This window comes from Ovis canadensis, chromosome 3 (assembly GCF_042477335.2).
Source record: "Ovis canadensis isolate MfBH-ARS-UI-01 breed Bighorn chromosome 3, ARS-UI_OviCan_v2, whole genome shotgun sequence".
In the NCBI taxonomy this organism is placed as follows: domain Eukaryota; kingdom Metazoa; phylum Chordata; class Mammalia; order Artiodactyla; family Bovidae; genus Ovis; species Ovis canadensis.
In genome coordinates, this window is record NC_091247.1 from 78,326,369 (window position 1) to 78,346,462 (window position 20,094).

Sequence of the window (20,094 nt, forward strand, 5' to 3'; positions counted from 1 at the left end):
AAGGAGCAGAGAGACTCTGTCTTGTGCAGGGTCTCACAGACTCTCCCAGTGGGGACCTGGACCCAGCCCTGTCCAGTGACTTCTCTTTAGCTCACTGCCTGTGACATACAGCAGGGGCTAAGTTCTGGAATGCCCTGCTTTGGGGGTGATGGTATTCTGAGTCATCTGGTGGAACACCCACATCCCAGGCGCCTGGGTACCTGTAGCCTGAATCTGTAATGTCTCCCTAGGAGGACCAGCAATCCTGTTGTTTCCAGCAATAGTGAGGCGCCAGCTACTTATGGGGAGGAGGAAGGAGTGGCTGAAGTGCCCAGTCAAGGTCTGGTTTATTTTCCAGGTCACCTCAGCTGACAATCCCCACTCCAGGCTTATCTGTCCATCTCCCTGCTTCAGGCAATGATCATATCTCACTGTCCCCATTATTTTGGCCCCTCCTCCACACCTAGCTGGGCTCACACACCTGAAATACTCCACTGACACCCAAGCTCTGTGCTCCAAGAAAACTTCTTTATGGGTGGAGTAGGTCCCAGAAAGGAGGAGCCCAAATAACACGCAGGCTCGGAAGGATGCAGGCCGGTGATCCAGGCCTTCTCACTTTCTCACTTTAAACAGACTGAGGTTGATGTGCAAACTTAACAAACCTTTACAAACCCAATGTGTGTTTGCTAGGCCCCAGAACTCTAGGACAATGTTTTAGCAAATGCCAGCTTGAGGGCTGGAAGACAGAGCCCACCCATGAGAAAAGCTTAATGTTCTGCTGTTACTTAGACGCATGTTACCCAGCCCCTGACCACTGTGCCTCCACCCCTGGCTGTAGGACGACCTGAAGCCTTGTCTGCAGAGGTGGGCAGGTGGGCACCACTCATCCACCTATGTGCCACCCTGGATGGGACCATCCACAGGATGGTGGTGGGAAGTGGCTCCCGTGACCCACACAGGCCTGATCAGGGAGGAGGCTGTCTTCTAAACCTCAAGACTCCACTCCCAAAGTTAAATCCTGGATTTTATCCTGTTGTGGTGGCTCAAACGGTAAAGTGTCTGCCTACAATGCAGGAGACCAGGGTTCGATCCCTGGGTTGGGAAGATCCTCTGGAGAAGGTAATGGCACCCCACTCCAGAACTCTTGGTTGGAAAACCCCATGGACGGAGGAGCGTGGTAGGCTAGAGTTCCCAGGGTCGCAAAGAATCAGACACGACTGAACGACTTCACTGTCACTGTTTTCACTTTTCACAGTCCTCGGGGATTCCCTGTTCAGTATCTCCTCCTGCCAGCTCAGCTCCTTCTGTCACATGGTGACATGAAATTGTTCTCTGTTCCTAGGGGGTTCTTTCCTTCTATGTTTACATTCCCTGCACCCGGGGCATCCCACAGGACACAAAGCACACGCTCACTAAACACTGGCTAGAAAGAGCTGCTCTGAATCCTGCCCTTCTCTTTTCCCTGTCATACCTTTTCCCAGGTAGCTCTCTTCCTAACCCTTCCTGGCGTTCTCTGCCAAGATCCAGCAACTCTCAAGAACCTTCCCTGATGCTCCTGCCCTTCCCTACTTCAGTCAGGAACAGCCTACTAGGTCCCATGCTCCCAGATAGGATGTGTGTGTGTTATCTTAAGTGCTCATGGGGTAGAAAGGAGATTAAATTCAATATGCACTAGTTTGGTGAAACTACGAAGATGAATCCCAATATAACAGCTATCAAGTCATAAATAAAAACTTTAGAGCTTATGGAAATGCCCTCCCCTGGGGTGGGGGGCTGGGAGGACCAGAGTGATGCACACATGGGCCCTCCAGTCCCTGGATACAGGGACGCTCCTGCAGTCAGAATTCTCTGAGAGAAATTTACTGTGCAGAGTCAAAGGAACCCCCCTGAGGCTGTTTAGCTTAGAAATACTTGGGAAGCTGTGACTGCTACCATTTCAGGGCTGGGACACTGAATGTCACACAGCCGTGCTCAGCAAAGGGACAGTAAAGGTTGGATGATGGCAGGAACAGTAAAGGTCATGGGCAAATTCACTGAATAAAAGGTGGGGAACCTTGGGATATTCCAAGGGACAAAGGGCTTGAATACTGGTGTCCAGGGTGGATCACTGTCTTGCAGCTCCTCCTTCCGAGAAGGCCCCCAGCTCAGACCAGTGGCTATGCCAGCATTAAGCCCCGGGAGGCTCTCTGGCAGAGTCTAAACTGTGTTCTCTGCTAGTCTTTAGATGGCTTTCTGCTTGCGATGGATGGCTGCTCCCCTGCACACAAGGTGTTACCCTTCATCTGAATGCCTGGTTCCTCCACCAGTTTAGATCAGAAATCTGGTCCAGAACTGCCTCCCTCAGCTTAGACCCCCACTATCCCCACCACCATCAGCATCAGCACCAGCCCCAGCACCCCTGCATATCAAGGATTGTCCTAATCACTTCACATCACCAGGTTTTTCCCTCCTGACAGCAATCCAGTATGGCAGATTTTATCATCCCTGTTTCATGGATGAGCAAAAGTTCAGAGAAATGAGATGATTTTCTCAAGATGTGACAGCCCCAACTGGAACCTGGTTGTATCTGATTCCACGTCTCAGCCTTCAAATATTTATATCACACCACCTCCTGCAATCCGGAACTCTCGATTCTTGGAATCTTGGGATAAGAGGAAGAAGGGCTATAACAGGCTGGGTTGGGGGTAGTGAATGGAAAGAGACAGCAACTAAAATTTATCGAGACTCTGTAGTACGCAAAGCATCTGAGGGTTGTAAGCTAATCCTGTAGTAACTCTGTGAGCGGGTATTCTCAAGCCCATTATACAGATAAGGAGGTCAGGGTTCAAGAAGGCTAGAGGTGAATTCCTAGGTTCATATGGCTATCCTATGAGAGCAATTTTATTCCCACCAAGCCCCTCTGGGGTGACAGCCAGTGCCCTGTCCACTGCACCATGCCACCCCCTGGGCCAATTACCAGAAACAGGTTCCTGGACTTTTCCCATGCCCTCAACCCTGGGCCCGCACCCTGGCTCTTGGAGGGACTCTGCAGCTTCTTGGAGGCTAAGAGTTGTCACTCTGGCATGGACATAGGCCAGTCAGCTGTCCTCATATGTCTGTGGGACTGACTGGGCCCCACTCCTGCCTGCCACGTGGAAGATGGGGACAGCCTCTCATGGTCTCTGGGGCTCTGTCTTCAAGATTCACGCTTTCAGGAGGTCTTCAGCTGGTGGGCTGGCTCTAGTGGAAAGGGTTGCCTGTTCTGCAGGGCTCCTCCTCTGGCCGCTGAGTTGGTGAGGGTGTGAGGGTCTCAGGCCCACTTCCCAGTTTTCTCTCAGCATAGCCTGGTCATGCAGGAGCATGCAGGAAGGGCCTCCCTTGAGGGTCCCGCCATGCAGTGTGGATGGCTGGATGGAACAGATCATGAGGTTGAAAGGGGCCTCCGTGTCACCAGGCCTGAGGGCTCACCTACCTGGAGAGACTCCCCATTCTGGAGGCCTTACCTTAAAGAGGGACATTCACACTGAAGCAAACTTGAAAAGAGAGAACATGTACACAAAGAGAAGTTTACTTGGCTGGCATTTCCCTCATTGTTTTTGGCTTTCACTGAGGACAGGTGGGCTGTTGGGAAGGCAGATCTTTCCCTCCTCCACTGGCTTTCCCCCATTTCAGCGCTGAAGCCATAATCTCAGAGCCTCCTGCTTCTGGGGGGCAGGGTGGGAGTATGCAGGAGGAGTGCTAGTGAGCAAAATACCTCCAAGATCTACAAGGTCAGATGATGCCCTTCAACCACACCAAACACATCACTTCTGTCCCCGATGGTCCCCAAGGAAGGCAAGCCCACTAGGAACACAAAAGCTAAATAGGCTGCTTTTAATGGCAGCAAATGATGCCACTGTCTTGGAAACGAATCCCCAGTAAGACCGATGGTGAATTCCATATTGGAGAGTTTTTCCAGCATCAAAGGTCAGAGATCCAGCTTTGCTGGTTTTTCTATCCCCCCACCCACAAGCCACCCCAGAAGAACTGATTTGAGTGCATGATGGCACCAAGTCTCCAGTTCGGTGTTAATGGCACATCGCTTGTACCTCAGTAGAGTATGGGAGTGGAGAAAGGGTGGACGGGAGGAGCATAAAAAGGAAAGTGGAGGAGGGAGGATATACAAGATAAGATAGCTGGGAGGAAAGATGAGAAGGAAAGTTCCACGCAGAAGCAAAGGCCACTGAAAAATGTCCTAGGGAGGGGTTAGCACAAAGGGGTGAAAACCTGAAGGGAGGGAACCCAGGAAATACTGACAGCTGGTGAGTCAGGGCAGGGTTTAGACAGGGAGGTTCAGGCGCCAGGGAGCAGAAATCTCAGCTCAGCAAACATCTCAGGAAGGCAAAGGCCTGGAGGGAATAGCAGCCAATCGAAGTCTGTGCTGGAACCTGACCAGAGGCCAAATTCCAGCTACGAATCTGGACAATCTCCTCAGTGATATCTTTAGAGGGGCGAGGCTTCCTGTGGAGGGGATGGAAACCAGTTCTGGAAGCTGTTCTCCTGCCATATCCTCAGCCCTTGTGTGGGTGATCCAGGGACCCCAGCCTCCAGCTGAGCCAGCATGGGCAGAGTGCAGTTTGCTGTGCCCACCCGTGCGTAGGGCCTCTGTCTGTGTGGGGGAGTGGGGATGGTTAGGAACTCTGGAACACAGGCCACTACGTTTTGTCTCTGCATAACTCCTAGACTGGATGATAGGACCTCATCAGTCTGTTTCCCCAGCACCCACTACCAGACAAAACCAATTCCTTCCTGAATCAGACAGGCAAGATGCCTGCCCTGTCCCCTTCGCCCTCCGCCAACTGCCCAGGGGGCTCAGATTCAGTAGGGCCAGCAGAGCAGTGGAAAGCAGCTCTTCAGCAGGCTCCTGGGGACTGGTGGCATCCTGGTGAGACATCAGCAGGGCATGGGCAGGAAGCAAGTAGAGCAAGCCCAGAACAGAGGAGCCCCAGAGTTCCCTCTGGAGCCCCAGGCTCTTGACTGAACACCCTAGAGATCTTCAGCCTGATGAGATGAGGAGTCCGTGCATAGCTTTCCTTGCTTCTGGAACGCATGCCCAGTGTCTTCTTTAGGCCACCACCAAGGTGCATAGCTGGAGATGCTTGATCACAGACTTGTCCCCTCCCTTCTCACAGTGGCTTTTTCCCTTTGACTTGGAGTCTGTCCCTAAGATCTAAGAAGCTCCCACTGTCCTTCGCCGCTTGTGATCCACCACCTTGGCCACTTGTTCCCAATGTCAATCCAGTTTTTCTTCCTCTCTGTCAAAGCCATTCTTCTGTGGTTCTCCTCAGAAGGCATCTGGTGTGTCCTTAAGTTATGTGACACCTGAAGCCCAGGGAGAGCTTGTCCTGTGTTGAACTCCCTGTCCCATGAGCAAAAGATGACGTCTATGGGGACACACTTCAGCTTCCCAGGGTCTCTCCAATGACTTCTCATGTGTGGCTCTGTCTATGGCTTATACCGACGCAGCTTTTGGAACACAGAGCCCTGCTCACTGCTGGCATCTGCGCCAGGCAGGCCTCCACACCCCCAGGGAGAATCCTGAGATGGTTAGGGGAGGTGATGGCTTATAAACACCTGTGTGATCCACATTGGTCCAACTAGGGCTTTCAGAGATAAGATACAGTATATCCGTCATTGCAGTGGGCTTTAATTCAACTTAAAACTTGTTTCTATTACACATAGCCCACAGATGACTCAGGATGATGCCATTAACATTTTTCAGAGAAGAGTTTTCAATCAAGGGACAGATCTGGGACATCTGTTCTTTCCCGATTTTAATATTTCTCTGGAGAGAAATCTCTTGTCACAAGGATATAATTGTGATCAGAGATCTAAATAACTTGAATATATCTTGACTGCCCTATAGCTGAGAACTTAGTAAGGGTCAGCATCATTCAGCTCCAAACGTGACCAGCAACACCTCTCATACAATGTAAGTTTCCTTTTTTATCCTTCCTTCAGACGATGTTCTAATTTCTTCCTCCAAACTGAATTCAAACCAACCAAATAAATGCCCTCTCCTGACCCCCCACAGTGTTGAGAGTGACTCTGCAGGCCTGTGGGGGGCGAGCAGGAACATGCCCAGAGGGTCATTTCCAAGGCAATGACGACTCAGTCTCTAGGAATGCTAAACAGTGGGAACGTGCTGGGAGCTCCTGGATGGCCCCCAGAAGCCTACTTGAGCCCCTCAGCAAAGGAAGCAAGTAGAGTCCTGCCCTCTGGTCCCAGGTTGGGGCTGTCGAGAGGCCCAGGGAAGGGAAGCACTGGGCTCTTGCATTCTGCTTGGACAGAAAGAACCCCTGACCCAGGATGGACTTCTACTGCTGATTCCTGGGGAGCCATCACTCCCTGTCCACAGGAATACCCAGCACCCACACCCCTGGCCAGGGCCAGGGCTACAGCTAGCAGAAGGCTACAGCTCAGCCTTCTGGTTCATGTCCCCCCACCGCCCCCTCGTCTGTATCCTTGTCCATCCTGTAGGCCATAGAAACTGCACATCTATCCTTCGTGCCCTCGCCTCTCTCTGGGGAAGCCAGGGACTGCTCCAAGTGTCCCTGCTCTCAGGTGTGCCCTTTCACTGCGCTCAGAGTTCAGACTGGAGGGTGGAAGCCCCAGGAATTGCTGGGGCTTTGGGAAGAGATCCTGGAGACCAGCACTTTTTGGGGCTTCTTTGGCTATCTCAGAGTAATTGCCTCCACTGGATCCGAGTGACAGTCGGCCACCAGACCACTCCAGAGAAAGATTCTGCCCATGGATTCATCCTTTAAAGCTTCCTTGTGCCTTTTACCACAAACAGCTTCCTGAATTCCGTGCTCCCCTGTGGGCTCTCTGCAAAGATTCCCTGCCTGCCTTTGCCCCACCCAGACCCTGGTTCCTTTCATACCCCTTGCTGACGATGGTCCCCTGGGGCTTGTCCCCTCCAGCCTGTACCCCTAGGAGGGGCTGCTCCTCCAGCCATGCCCCTTTGCAAGCCTAGCAGGAAGTCCTTTTGTTGACCTGGCCTCTAGATTGGAGTTCAAGTCATTCTGCAGACCTGCACTACTTGACTGGGCCCTGTGCTCATCCTGGGTTCCTCTTTGTTGGGCCCAGATTCCTTACTCAGGTCTATTTCCCAATTTTCTTTGGGTTTGATCAACTTAGATTAAACCTAAAATAAGTTTCTGCTCCTCTGCCTGGCCTCTGGTCTCCTGACCGCCTCACTTTGTCTGGGGAAACTTGTCAGTTTGTCTTGTTCTAAAAGACCACCTGCAGAGACCCTAGGGATGAGGTGGGGGCAGCCTTGAAGCAGGCTAGCATGTGCCATAAGCCCTGTTCTGAGCTCACATCACAGGCTTAGAACAACAGGCCTCAGAGCTGTGGGTGATGTTATCAAAGAAAGAAGGTAAACCTGAACTTAGCCTGTTCCAGGCTGTGTGTCAGCCAGAGAAAATCATAAGAACTCAAAAGGAAGCAAACAAAGAATGGTGATGGGACTATGTCCAGGGACCATCCACCTGCATGCTCTTGTCTGGCCGAGGCCTGGATCACACCCTTCAGCTGAATCTTACCCCAACATGAAATATTTCTAAGATCCCTGCACTGTCAACCATTCCCCCCCAGAAAACCTCCTGGAATATAGTGGATTTCCTCTCTGATGATTCCCAAGGCACAGGAGGGTCTTTTTTATGTATGGAAGTGATGGAGAAGGAATCCTCTGACAGAATGTGGAGTGACTGAGGCTGACTGGATAATCACAAGCCTTCGCTGCCCAAGACCCCAGCCCCACCATTCTGGGGCTCTGCCCTATAACTTCATTACACAGCACCCCTTCACTCCCAGAACAATAGCTAGCTGGTTACCCAAAATTTCATCTAAATGATTGCTTCATCAGGCTAGGATGCAAAAGAACTAAGAGTTTCCCCTTACACACACACACACACACACACACACACACACAGATATGTGTGCATACACATGCACACGCATGCTTACACACCCACTCTCTAACTTTAAGGAAAGCACCTCTGACCCTTTTCCCTTCCAGAGGCAGGTCACTGCCACAATGTGGTCTCTGCTTTCTGAGTCAAGCCTGGACTCGACAGGCCTATTCCTCTTTCTAACCTCTGAGCTTCAAACACAATGATTGCACCTTCCTCTGACTGGCATGATCACAACAGGCAAAAGGACCTGGAAGAAGTGTGTGCTGAGGCTGAAGAGAAGGCAGAAGGGAGAGTGGGTCAAAGAGGGCAGAGACGAGGTCTAAAGAAATGGCATCTCACAGAGGCGGGCTCCACGGGCTGCTCTGGGGACAGTCCTCTTCAAATGTCCCCCTCTGAGTCTCAGCCTCAGGCTCTGGGCTAGCTCCAAACAATGACTGCGACTATCACTGAGTTAATATTTTTCTTTAAATTGACTCATTTAAAAAACAGTTTATTTATAAAGAAACTTTGTATCTCTACCACACATAGAAAATCAGTATTGCCTACAATTTTGGTCAAGATAAATAAAATTTGATTAAAGTACAAAAGGTTCCTCTGTGTCCCATGTAAGTCATCATCTTGGTTACAGCTATTGGTTATGTATCTTTGACAGTAAACCTCCAGGGTCAACGAGACTCTTTTAGGGCGTCTCTTGGTGACCTTCTGCTCTTGTCATCTTGGTTGTGAAATGTGCCCAGACCCTCATCTCTGTGCACAGATGCCACGCCCACCCCCGGTGTGCACAAGCTACAGGCCTACTTACAATGCGAGGTTTGAAAGGCGGCTTGATCTTCTTCTGCTCCAGGAGCAGCCAGTCAATCTCCTTGAAGAACGGGTGCTGCTTGATGGCCTCCTCACCGTTCTGCGCCACCACGCAGCCCAGGCGCTTGTGGGGGTTCTTGGTCATGAACTGGGGGGATGAAGACAGAGAGAGAATCAGGAACAGAGGCCCGGCAGGCACAGGCACTGAGGCGAAGGTGGAGCTTAGCCAAGGCAGAATCTTTGTCACCTCCCAAGCCCACTTTCTGTACTTTCAGGAGCTTCGCCCCTCAGGGTACTCTTTCATTCTTAAGTAGGACTTACTATGAGCCAGCCACCGCTCTACACATATCATATACATATACTGACTCATTCCATGCAATGCAGCCTTCTGAGGGACTAAAACGATCCCTACTTTATAAGTGAGGTAGTTAAGGCTCAGAGAAGTTAATTAACTTGGCCAAAGTCAAACAGTCAGCGAGGTATCAAGTCAAGATTAGGAACTTAGACTTTTTCTAACCCTCTGATTTCCCCTCAGATTCTTAACTCTTCTCATCAGGGAGACTGAAGTCTGATAACCTCATACTAAGAGGTCAACAGCCCTTTTGGAGGTAAGAAGACCAGATATTCATATCAAGGTCAGTTTTCAAAGGCACCTCCTCCCCTTTCCTTTTCCTGGATGTAGGCCCTCCTACTTAAAAAAAAAAATTTTTTTTTTTGAATTTGTAATTGCTAGCACAAAACCCAATGTAGATTAACAGATAAAAAACAGGAAAAAGAAAGGCTTATTGCTTCTCAATGCTTGTCTGTAAAAACCACATTGATGTGTTTTGTACTTTTTGGCTGGTGTCTTGTGAACTCATACACCCAAGTGAAATTACTATTCCTACTAAATGAGTCAGTCCTGATGGCAAATGTGAATTTAATTGAGTAGCTGTATAAAAATATCACCTTGAAAAAAAATCAGTGCTGGTAGGTGGAAACATTTCTGACAGCCAACCAAAATAAAGGTAGTGGTGTGTGTTTGCATGGTGTCAGAGGCTGAGTGTTATATCTCATGGGGTGAAGACTGAGAGTTTAAACAAAGGACCTTAAGAGGACAAAGTATAAATTAAATTCAGAGGGATAAATCTATAATGATGGCATTTCGGGCTTCAGCAAGGGAGGGTTTCCTGGGTAGCAAGAACTTCCTACTGACTCCTGCCTGGCACTGCTGAAGCCAAAGAATCTTACCTGGGCAGAGATAAGAGGGTGAAGGGGTGCTGGGTAGATGCTTCTTGTTTATTTAAATTATACTTTGTCTAAATTTTTTTCTCCATTGTGAGCGCTATAATATAGGCATCAGTCCTATCTTCCCAGCATCTGGCTCAGTGCCTGGCTCCCAGTATGCACTCAGTACATTGAGATGAGTGAACAGCGGGTTGAAGGCTGGGCCTCAGGGCACAGGGATGAGGAAGGGAGGGAGCAGGACCGCTACGCACTGTTGCACAGGTGGTGCACTGCATAACTCTATGGTGCAAAAGGCTTCTGGAGAGTTCTGCACGTAGGCAGCAGCCCTCAAGAGACACGGCTCAGTGGCCAGAGTCATGGAAAACCTGGCCTGGCCCTAGAGTCAAGCGACAATGTGAGGAAGTGAAGTGTTCCAAGGCCGAGGGAGTAGAAGACTTCTCCTTGCTCCCTCAGCTCTTCCTGTCCTCCCACTTCTGGGAGGGGAAGTATCAGCGCCATGGATAAGCACACAGGTTTTAGCGTCTCAGGAAGCTGAGCCTGAGCCAGAGTCTCATCTTTTCCCAGACATTTCGCCCTCACCAACCAGCTGACACAGGCGCAACCTCCTTCTCAGTCTCTGCAGGTTGAAGTTTCCTCTGTGCTGATGGCAGTTTGGACTGGATACTTCTTAGCTGTGGGGGCTGTACAGTGCAGGGTGTTTAGCTGCATCCCTGCCTTCACCCACTAGATGCCAATAGCACCCCTCCCCTCCAAGTTGAGATAACTAAAACATCTCCAGACATTGCCAGATGTCTCCAGGGGATGATGGAAGTATGGGGGGCTGGGAGGTCAGAACCATCCCTAGGTGAAAACCACTGCTCTGATCATTCATGATGAAACAGCCCATCTAGGGCAGCGGCAGGGTGCTTACTGGAAGGTGTATCAGGTTGGTGTCTGGGGCCCAGGGTGAGCGATCAGCTCTGCTGAGGGCATCCTAGCTGCCTCAGGTGCTACAGGGTCTTCTTTTGCCAGCTTCTGGCATAGCGTCTGGCACATCCAAATGCCCAATAAATAGGTGTTGAATAAATGACTGAATGAACATATTCTCTTTGCTTCCTTCACTGCTCGTAGCCCAATGGTGACCACCTATGGATGTGTTTTTTAACTTATTTCCCACCTTCTCCTGCTGGATCACAGGCTCCACAAGGCAAGAATGATGGCTGTTATACTCATGCAGCAGCTAGCACAATGCTAGAGGAAAATACTCAACAGATAGCTGTTCACTGAACCAAGGAACTGGAGGGAGGGAGACGAAGAGAAATGGATGTGGGAGGGAGGGAAGGAAGGAGGATGAGAGAAAGAAGGGAAGAGGAAGGAAACAATGAACCGCAGAAAGAGGCAACGTGTTCGGATGCAGCAGTTTCCAAAACATGGTACAAGTCACCTCCAGACACCTGTGAGATGATTTTAGGCCTTTTTACTATTTTTATAGGATGATTTATGTTAATCAATTATGGCAAGCAATACTGATTTTCCATTTATGATAGGGATATAATATTTCTGTATATATACAATTAGGTAAATATTGGGACTTGACTTGGAAAACAAGAAAAATAAACCATGATAGAGCAGGTATTTTGGAACGGCGAATGTTGGGACTGTGGCATGCTGACTCTGAGATTAGGGGCGTTGTGATGGGTGAGAGGAGCCAGGAACAGAAGTCAGGGTTCCTGGGTTGTCATGGCCTCAACCCAGTGGGGTGACCCTCCCCAGGTAAACTGGTCTGTTTACATGCCCTGCACCTCACCTCCCCGAGCATTCCCAGGGGACAGATGACTTCATTTACTTGCTGTAGCACAAATGTCTCAGTGTTGTAGCCATGGTTGTACTGAGCAAGTGCTAAGCATTATCATCTGTAAGGGACTATTTTGCGGCATGGGAAAGGCTATTACATCTGAATCCATGGTGGTCTCAGGGGTCTTGAGAGGACACACCTTTTCTGATCAGTGTCACTGTTGACGACACAGGTATACAGCGTCTCCCCTTCCTCACCTTTCTCTCTTCCCCGTTGCAAGCCCCAGAGGTAGACAGGCATGGGTGGCAGATCAGGAAAGGGGGTACTGCCCCCAGAATGTGAGCAGTAGGGGTGACCCCAGCACCAGCGGGGTTGGTTCTCCCCCTCTGCAGCTCTGGAGGACACACAAGTGCACAGAGCTTTCCTCTGGGAATGCAGATGTGGTGTCCCTGGGCTCAATTTCTCAACAGCAGCCCCTGCAGTGGACCTGAACTCCCAGTGGTGACTGCCCTCCACCCCTTCTGTTGGGCAGTGAGCAGAGGTGGGATGGGGAAAGGGGTGGGGGCGGGGGGAAGGCGTGGGAGCAGAAAGAGGGCAGGGGCAGATGACTCACAGCTTTCAGGATGCTGACTGCCTCCTTGCTGAGCCAGACCGGGTAGAGCACGTCGTCGTGGAGGATGGACTCAAACAGATCGTCCTCGTTGTCAGCCTCAAAGGGGGGCTGCCCGGCCATCATCTCGTACATCAGTACCCCCAGGGCCCACCAGTCCACTGAGGGGCCGTACTCCAACTCCTGCAGGATCTGTTCGGGAGATGGGCAACATCAGGGCCCCCCTGTAAGCTGCCCCCCCAGGCCACGCCTGCACTACAAGCGGCCTTGCAAAGACCTGGGTTTCTATTTCCAGCTTGTTCTTCCAGAGAGTAGGGCTGCCTTCTAAAAATTAGGGTTCTAAATCAGCTAGTTTAGTGAAAATTGAGTTTGGGAGGCACAGTGTAGGGGCCAGGTTTCCAGAGTCAACACCCACAGTCTGCCTTGCAGTGGGAACAAATTACAGCTTCTTTGCTTGAGTACCAGATGAAGTTCCTCACCTGCATGGAGGACCATGTGAAAAAATTGTGCATATTCTCGGCACTAAAATCACAGTGAGTGAGTGCAGCAAATTTAGGTCTCCCCTCACTAAACAAGGGTGATCAGAACCTCAGTCCTCTTTAGATAGTGACAACGCTGAATTCACGGAGCCCTGGGCTCTTGGAAAAGAAACTACAGTTAATAAATCTCCCCATCTGTGTTCTAACCATAAAGGACCATTCTATGCTCTTGCATATTCTGAGAAAAGACCCATTTCTATTATTCTTCATGACTTTCCTAAGGCCTGCTGACAAATCATTTCCCTTCCTTTATGAAGCCCCAGAACCCCTTTAAAAAATGATTGTTATTTTACCTTTATAACAGTTTTTACACAGATTATTTTCTTTTTCCTAATTTACTGGTGAAAAAATTAAACATTTAATTAAGTGACTTGCAGGAAATAAAGCCAGATTTATGCACTCGTTCCAATCTTACTTCAGATTTGACTAAGTTCAAAGTTTATGTTTTATCCATTACTAAATATTGTTAAACATGACACTAATCTGCTTTGTGGTATATTCATTATAATTAGCTCACAATTTTGTGCTCAAACATATAATAAACTCCATCAATTTCTTACCATATTATTTCACTTACTACTTGCTAGTTTCATACTGAGAAAACTAAAGAGGTATAGATTTTAATTAGCTTAACATGCGGGTTTGTTTTGTCAGTGATCCTTGCATATTGAGTGGATTCCCTCCTTTTTCAGAGAAGGCAATGGCACCCCACTCCAGTACTCTTGCCTGGAAAACCCCTTAGATGGAGGAGCCTGGTAGGATGCAGTCCACGGGGTCGCTAAGAGTTGGACACAACTAAGCGACTTCACTTTCACTTTTCATTTTTATGCACTGGAGAAGGAAATGGCAACCCAGTCCAGTGTTCTTGCCTGGAGAATCCCAGGGACGGGGGAGCCTGGTGGGCTGCCGTCCATGGGGTCACACAGAGTCAGACACGACTAAAGTGACTTAGCAGCAGCAGCCGCTCTCCTTTTTATTTCAGGCATTCCATAAAATTCTCCCTATTCCAAGAGCCCAGTCAAATCCTGGTTGTCTGGTGCATTTTGTCTTTACATTTTTCTTTGACAAATCCTCCAAATAAGGACATGTCACTTCTCTTATCTATGTTCTCTTTGCCTCTTCCTCCAAGTATACGGAGTCAGAGTCATTCAGGTTACATGCACTTAGTACATGATGCTGAAGACATGCTGACATCAGCTTCCTACAGAATGGTGTGTGAGGACTGAAGTTTTACAGATGGAATCAGAATGTCAGTGCAGGAGGGGAACTCTGAGTTGAGAAGCTGCAGAACTTTTGGAAAAGCAAGTAAATTCCCCCTCCTAATTTTTCTGCAGTGCCGGCCAGGTGCTAGAGATAGAAGATCTACCAGGAGGTACCTAATTTCACCCCAAGTTTGGCATTATATTTCTGGGTGATCTCAAGCCAGACAGTTGACTTCCTCATTTATCATATGAGGCTCAGATCCTCAGCTTAACCTCACAAGATTAATTAAGATGGAAGATTCCGAAAGCCTACTGCAGATACAAAGCTCTATATAATCGGAGTGAGTGAGTGAGTGAGTGAAGTTGCTCAGTCGTGTCCGACTCTTTGCGACCCCGTGGACTGTAGCCCACCAGGCTCCTCCATCCATGGGATTCTCCAGGCAAGAATACTGGAGTGGGTTGCCATTTCCTTCTCCAGGGGATCTTCCTGACCCAGGGATCGAACCCAGGTCTCCCGCATTGCGGGTAGACGCTTTAACCTCTGAGCCACCAGGGAAGCCCAATATAATTGGAAGGTGGTACTAAATCTAATTTTACTTTTACAAGACTTCATCTCCATGTGTGTGTGGTATGTAGCATGTCAGTGATGTGTAGTTGGCTCTGAGCAGAAAGAATGCTGGATTGTCCCCACTGCTAAGGAAGTGATGTTCCCACTCCACAGTGATATTTTCTTCTTATCAGTCAGCAGGACCAGGCGTGGTGCTGCCCAGAGACAGCGGGGAAGGTAACAGGTCATCTCTGATTGCTCTCAGTGCTATCATCCTATAAAGAATTCCAAAAACCGAAGGGAGCAGGAGCACAACTGGAGCGCACATCCTCAAAGGGTATATAGTCTGAAGACACCTCCCCAGATGGCAACGGTCACTCCAGCCTGTGGGTCACCTCAGGCAGGTAACATTCTCAGGTCACCTATTTCAGAATGAAGGTCCAGCTCAGTTCTCAGATTACCAGACAGAAGACGAGGTTGAACCCAGGGATCTGGACTGTCTGGGGTCTGCTCAAAATGCCCTTCTCAAGGTTGCAGACTGCTTGGGATTAAATCAAAAGGCGGGAGAAGCATTTTGACAATCGTAAAGAAAAAAAAATGCACATTTTAGGACTCCTTAGAACTTAGAATGAAAAGAAATGTGAGCAAATGCAGCCAACTTTAAATTATTTGGGGCTGGTAATCTGCTTGGTTAGGATCTTTGATCTCTTAGTCCAGTGGTCAGTACAGGGTATCTGAAAGGTCAAAGATATAGGTTCCACTGAGAAGCCAGTAAAGCTGCTCAGTGCTAAAGCCAAAGTCTGAACCTCCCTCAACCTTGAAAGACCCAGAGCCCCACCCTGGCTCACTGTGGTACCCCTTCAAGGTCATGGTTATCACCAAAAGCTTTCCTCCAAAAAGATTTCCTGGATTTCTCTAACCTTTCTCCTAGTCTCTGGCACCCTAAGACCTCTGGCCTTAAGATTTGACAGGCACTTTCCACATACCACCATGATTTTAGCCATTGCTTTTTCATGGTCAACTATCTCCCAGGGCACCCATAAGCCACCAGAGGACAGGGGCTTTACCAGTTCTCTGGATCTACTCGTGACTGTTTCCAGCACTCAGGGAGATTGGCTGCCAGCTGTGTCCACTGTGCGTATCTTCCAGGGCATGCTCCCTGCTCTCCTGGGCTCTGGGGACCCTGGTGCTAAGGTAGCTACCCGCTAACCTCAGGGCAGGGCTGGTACAACTGGGTGTGGTGGGGAGGTGGCTTCCAGGTGACCCTGTGTGTGCTCAGACAGGATGGTGCTAGGGAAACCACCAGAGCTGCACTGCCCGCCTTTCCCCTCCAGAGGCTTCCTGTTTGGGGTGGCATCTTTAATAAAATCCTCCTCAGGTTTGACCCTAATTATCTGCTTCTAAATCACCTTGTCATGGATGGAGCTGGTGAGAAGGCAAGTCTTCACATGCCATGGGAGGGTACCTGGCATGGCAGCCAACCCCTAGATGGGTCAGAGCTGGGGAAGAAGAGCAGGCATTGGGCCTAAAGATGCCAGGCACTTCCCAGGGCTGGCCACCATTGTCTGGGGAACAGGTGAGGAGATAGGGGAGGGGTTGCCATGGAGGTCAGCCAAGGGCATGTGGTGGAAGGAGAAGCCTCAGGGTAGAGTCAGTGCCTCAGAAGGTGTCTCTGGTTTCAGGGTTAGCCAGGCACCTCACAACCCCTCCTATTTGGATATAGGCTTATGCTTTCTGAAGCATTTCCATGCTCTAATTGCATTAGATTCTCAAAGCGCTTGATGAGGCGGCTAGGGCAGGTATTATCATTCCCATTTGAAAGATGAGGAATCTGAGGGTCAAAAACATTTTGAGACTTGGTCAAGGTCACATGGGGGTTTTCATGGTTAAGTCCAGCCTGGATTCTCAACTCTTAGTACTGTGCTTTGCCCACCCCACTGCGTGACCCAACAACCATGATGATTGTGATGGAGCCACTGCTGACCCAGTACTTACTGTGGTCTGGGCACTGGGCTAAATGCCTTAGCAGCATAATTTCATTTAACCTTCTCAGTGACCCTTTGATAAAGGTAGCAATGCCCCTATCAGCTAGAATCTGCCTACAGTAAGGCCAGGAATCACTTGGCATTTCACACAGAGTGGTGATGCTGCGTAGTTGACACAAGTGCAGAGCGAGAAGGCACAGTGTCTGGGTCCCTATAAAACAGAAACCACAGTTATCCACTGGGAGTTTCGCCAATGGATTGCCTTTCATCAAAGTCGTGTGGGTGTTCTGTTCATCATAAAGTGAATGTTTGTCTTGGGCTGGGTCCTTGACTGCTACACTAGGCCGTCGAGCCTTTGACTCTGACATCAATTCACAGAGGGCCTAGAACCAACCATTCTGATGATAAAGAGTGAATGAGGAAGGTGGCGGAAAATCAGGTCTCAACTGAGAGCCCTCGCTTTCAATTTCTCCTTGAAGGTTAAACTCCTAATGTTTCCGCTAAAAGAACTTACTAGTAGAGGCAGTCTGAAATTTCTATTCTTCAGATCTTTTAGAAGATAGAGGGTCCAGTGAGACTTTACCTATTACCATCCTCACTCTGCGAACCTCCCCAGGCCTCCTTGTGTCTTATCTGGGCTGTAAAAAACTCTCAACCAATCTTCTCTGGCCCTCTGGCTTCTGATCTACATTCCTGTTGCCTGTCTTCTTTCTGGGACAGGTCTGATGATGTCCCTCCCTCCACTGGGAAACCTTCAGGGGGTCCACAGATCCTATAGAATAAAGGCCACTTTCCTTGGTCCTTTTTCTTAATCTTGTTCATTACTAAGAGCACTAAGAAACCCTCTGTTCTGGCCATACTATCTTCCTTTCTAAAAAAGGCCAAGAATGTTCTCATCCCCCAGGCTTTGCTCATGTTGGAGTATTACAAGTCCTTATTTATTTATTTATTTATTCATTCAACAAACCATTACTAAGAGACTGATTTGTGTGTCAGAGATTAGAAACAAAGTCTCTGCCTTAAAGGATTCAGAGCCCAGGGATACTGAATCTCCTCCCCTGCCCCACACCCACCCCAACCCTTCCTGTTGTTTTCGGGAATGCTCCCCTTCCCCCCCCCCCCCCCCCCCCCCCCGCCACTGCATACCACCAAAGGAAATCCTGCTGACTCTCTGCAACTCAATGCATCCACCAGGTGCCCTAAGAAACCTTCCCTGAGTCCTGAGGTTACCATCTTGTGTACCTATTTATTCTGCTTAACTAGCTGTCACTCTCTTGAGACACAAAAGCCTTTTAGGAGAGCCACCAGGGTCTCAGTAATTCTTCATCCTCACACCACTTTGTGTCTAGCAGGTGCTCAAACAGTGCCCACTGGAAAGAAATGAAATCTGGCTGCGCTAACTCCTACTCACCATGGACAATGCTTAAAGGGGACTAGTACCTCCTTCTTACCTCACATGTTTCAGAACCCTTGAGACCATTTTTATTAAGTATCTGTGATAGACTTCCATAAAAGGCAACTTCCATAAAAGGCAACCCATTGGTGAGGCTCACAGTGAACATCTCTGATCTCCATTAAAACGAGGCTTAGATGCTCTCCTCTTCCTGCTCAACCTTGTGTGCCTGCTATGCAGAATCCATGATACCTTAGAAATGGCAGCTAATTTTTGGTTTTGCTGTAGGCAATTAAAGCTGTATAGCTTAGCTCTGCCTTTATCAATGGTGCTCCTTTAGTCTGGTTATTAAAAAGTGAAAACAGAGCTTTCCTGGTGGATCAGTGGTAAAGAGTCCTCCTATAAATGCAGGAGACACAGGTTAAATCCCTGACTGGGGAGGATCCCACATGCCATGAAGCAACTAAGCTTATGTGCTGCAACTACTGAGCCTGCGCTCTAGAGCCCAGGACTGCAGCTACTGAAGGCCACGTGCCCTAGAGCCTGTGCTCTGCGATGAGGAAGCCATCGCAACGAGGGGGCACACATCACGGCTAGAGAGAGCCCCTGCTCCCTGCAACCAGAAGAAAGCCTGTGCAGCCACCAAGATCCAGGACAGCCAAACTAAACAAATAATTAAAAAGTAAAACACAGTACTACCTTAAGAAAAGTAAAAACAATAATACAAGTCAACAAACATTGCTTGGTCCTAGCTTTGTGATGGTTCTGGACTGGGATGAGATGGGATGCTCAGTGAGGGCCTGGCTAGCTTCAGAGAATGGCATGTTATTCTGAAGCCCAGCCTGCACAAGCAGTTCACCGTTCTCTCCTCATCACCACCACTTCCTTATGGAGAAATTGATATGCCTTTTACCTTTCCTTTTTTCCCTCCTCCCTGGAATTCATCCTGGTTTTCCACAGCCTTCACCCAGCACTGCTAGATGACCCCAACACATGAGGATGAACTCAGGCCTCAGCCCTGGCAGTGGGAGGAGGTAGCCCCTTATCTTCATGGTCTTACCTCGGGAGCAATGTAGTCGGGTGTCCCGCAGAAAGTGGTGGTCGTCACACCGTTCAGAATCCCTTCCTTGCACATCCCAAAGTCAGCCAGCTTGCAATGACCTTCTGCGTCCAGAAGGATATTGTCCAGTTTCAAATCCCTATAAGACAGGGCAGAACCACATGATTAGTGCTTCACTCATCCCAATATGACCTTTCTAGTTGGAGAGATATGCACATCTCAGGGAAGCCTGCTACAAAAAGGGAAGTCTTCCAGGAGGCTTTACCTGCCAACAACCGACCTCTCACCCACAGGGCTCTCACCCACATGGCCACCCCCTCAAAGATGACCCCCATTCACTCCAACACGAGGGAGGAATTTCTGTAACCTCAGGAATGTCTAAACCCTGCTTTGGTTTAAAAAAGTCAGCAGCTATTCATTGAAACACTACTATACGTGGAAATTTGTATTATTCAGATCATGGGTTAATCATAGGAATCAGCTGGAAGGACAAGACTGACATATTGAAACCAGGGAAGCAGATAAAACACATAAGAACCAAGTGCTACTTTACAAGGCACTATGTGAGCTATTGTTTCCAGTGGGGAGATCACTGATGGCTGGTGTAGGCAGGGGGGGCTTCCAGAAAACTGACTCTCAAGAGAAAGGATAGAACATGAAGAGAAAAGGCGGGAGGGAGGGGACGGCCAACATGATAGATGCAAAAGGCAACGAGGAGGCCAGAGCACTGGGTCCCAGGATACAGTGAGCTAGGACAGGCATGTTGAAAACAGCCATGAAGAGCCTAGAACACCAGGAAGAAGGAAGCTGAAATTCATGCTGAGGGGCTGAGGATAACTGAAGCCCAGCCTGCACTAGCAGGAAGCATTTGCAAGCTCAGTCTCCTGGGGGCAAGCAGGCCGTGTGGGGGAAGGGCCTGAGTGCAGGAAAGAAGGCACACTAGCTGCAGTTCCCAGGACTCTTGAAGCTGGGTGGTTCTCAGGCCTCAGGCAGTGCGGCTCCCACACGGCCAGTTCCACAGTTAGGGGTTCCACATAAGA

The 20,094-nt window shown here is 49.2% G+C and overlaps 1 protein-coding gene across 2 annotated transcripts in view; it reads right to left on the minus strand.

Annotated features, from left to right (window-relative positions):
- PRKCE (protein kinase C epsilon) overlaps nucleotides 1–20,094 on the minus strand; it is a 546,536-nt gene that overhangs the window by 19,557 nt on the left and 506,885 nt on the right. For both annotated transcript variants that reach the window (XM_069583410.1, XM_069583409.1), the window contains exons 13-15: nucleotides 19,055–19,193; nucleotides 12,332–12,520; nucleotides 8,719–8,865 (exon numbers count right to left, since the gene is read on the minus strand). In XM_069583410.1, the coding sequence (XP_069439511.1) occupies nucleotides 8,719–8,865; nucleotides 12,332–12,520; nucleotides 19,055–19,193 (475 nt within the window). The remainder of the gene's footprint in view (nucleotides 1–8,718; nucleotides 8,866–12,331; nucleotides 12,521–19,054; nucleotides 19,194–20,094) is intronic.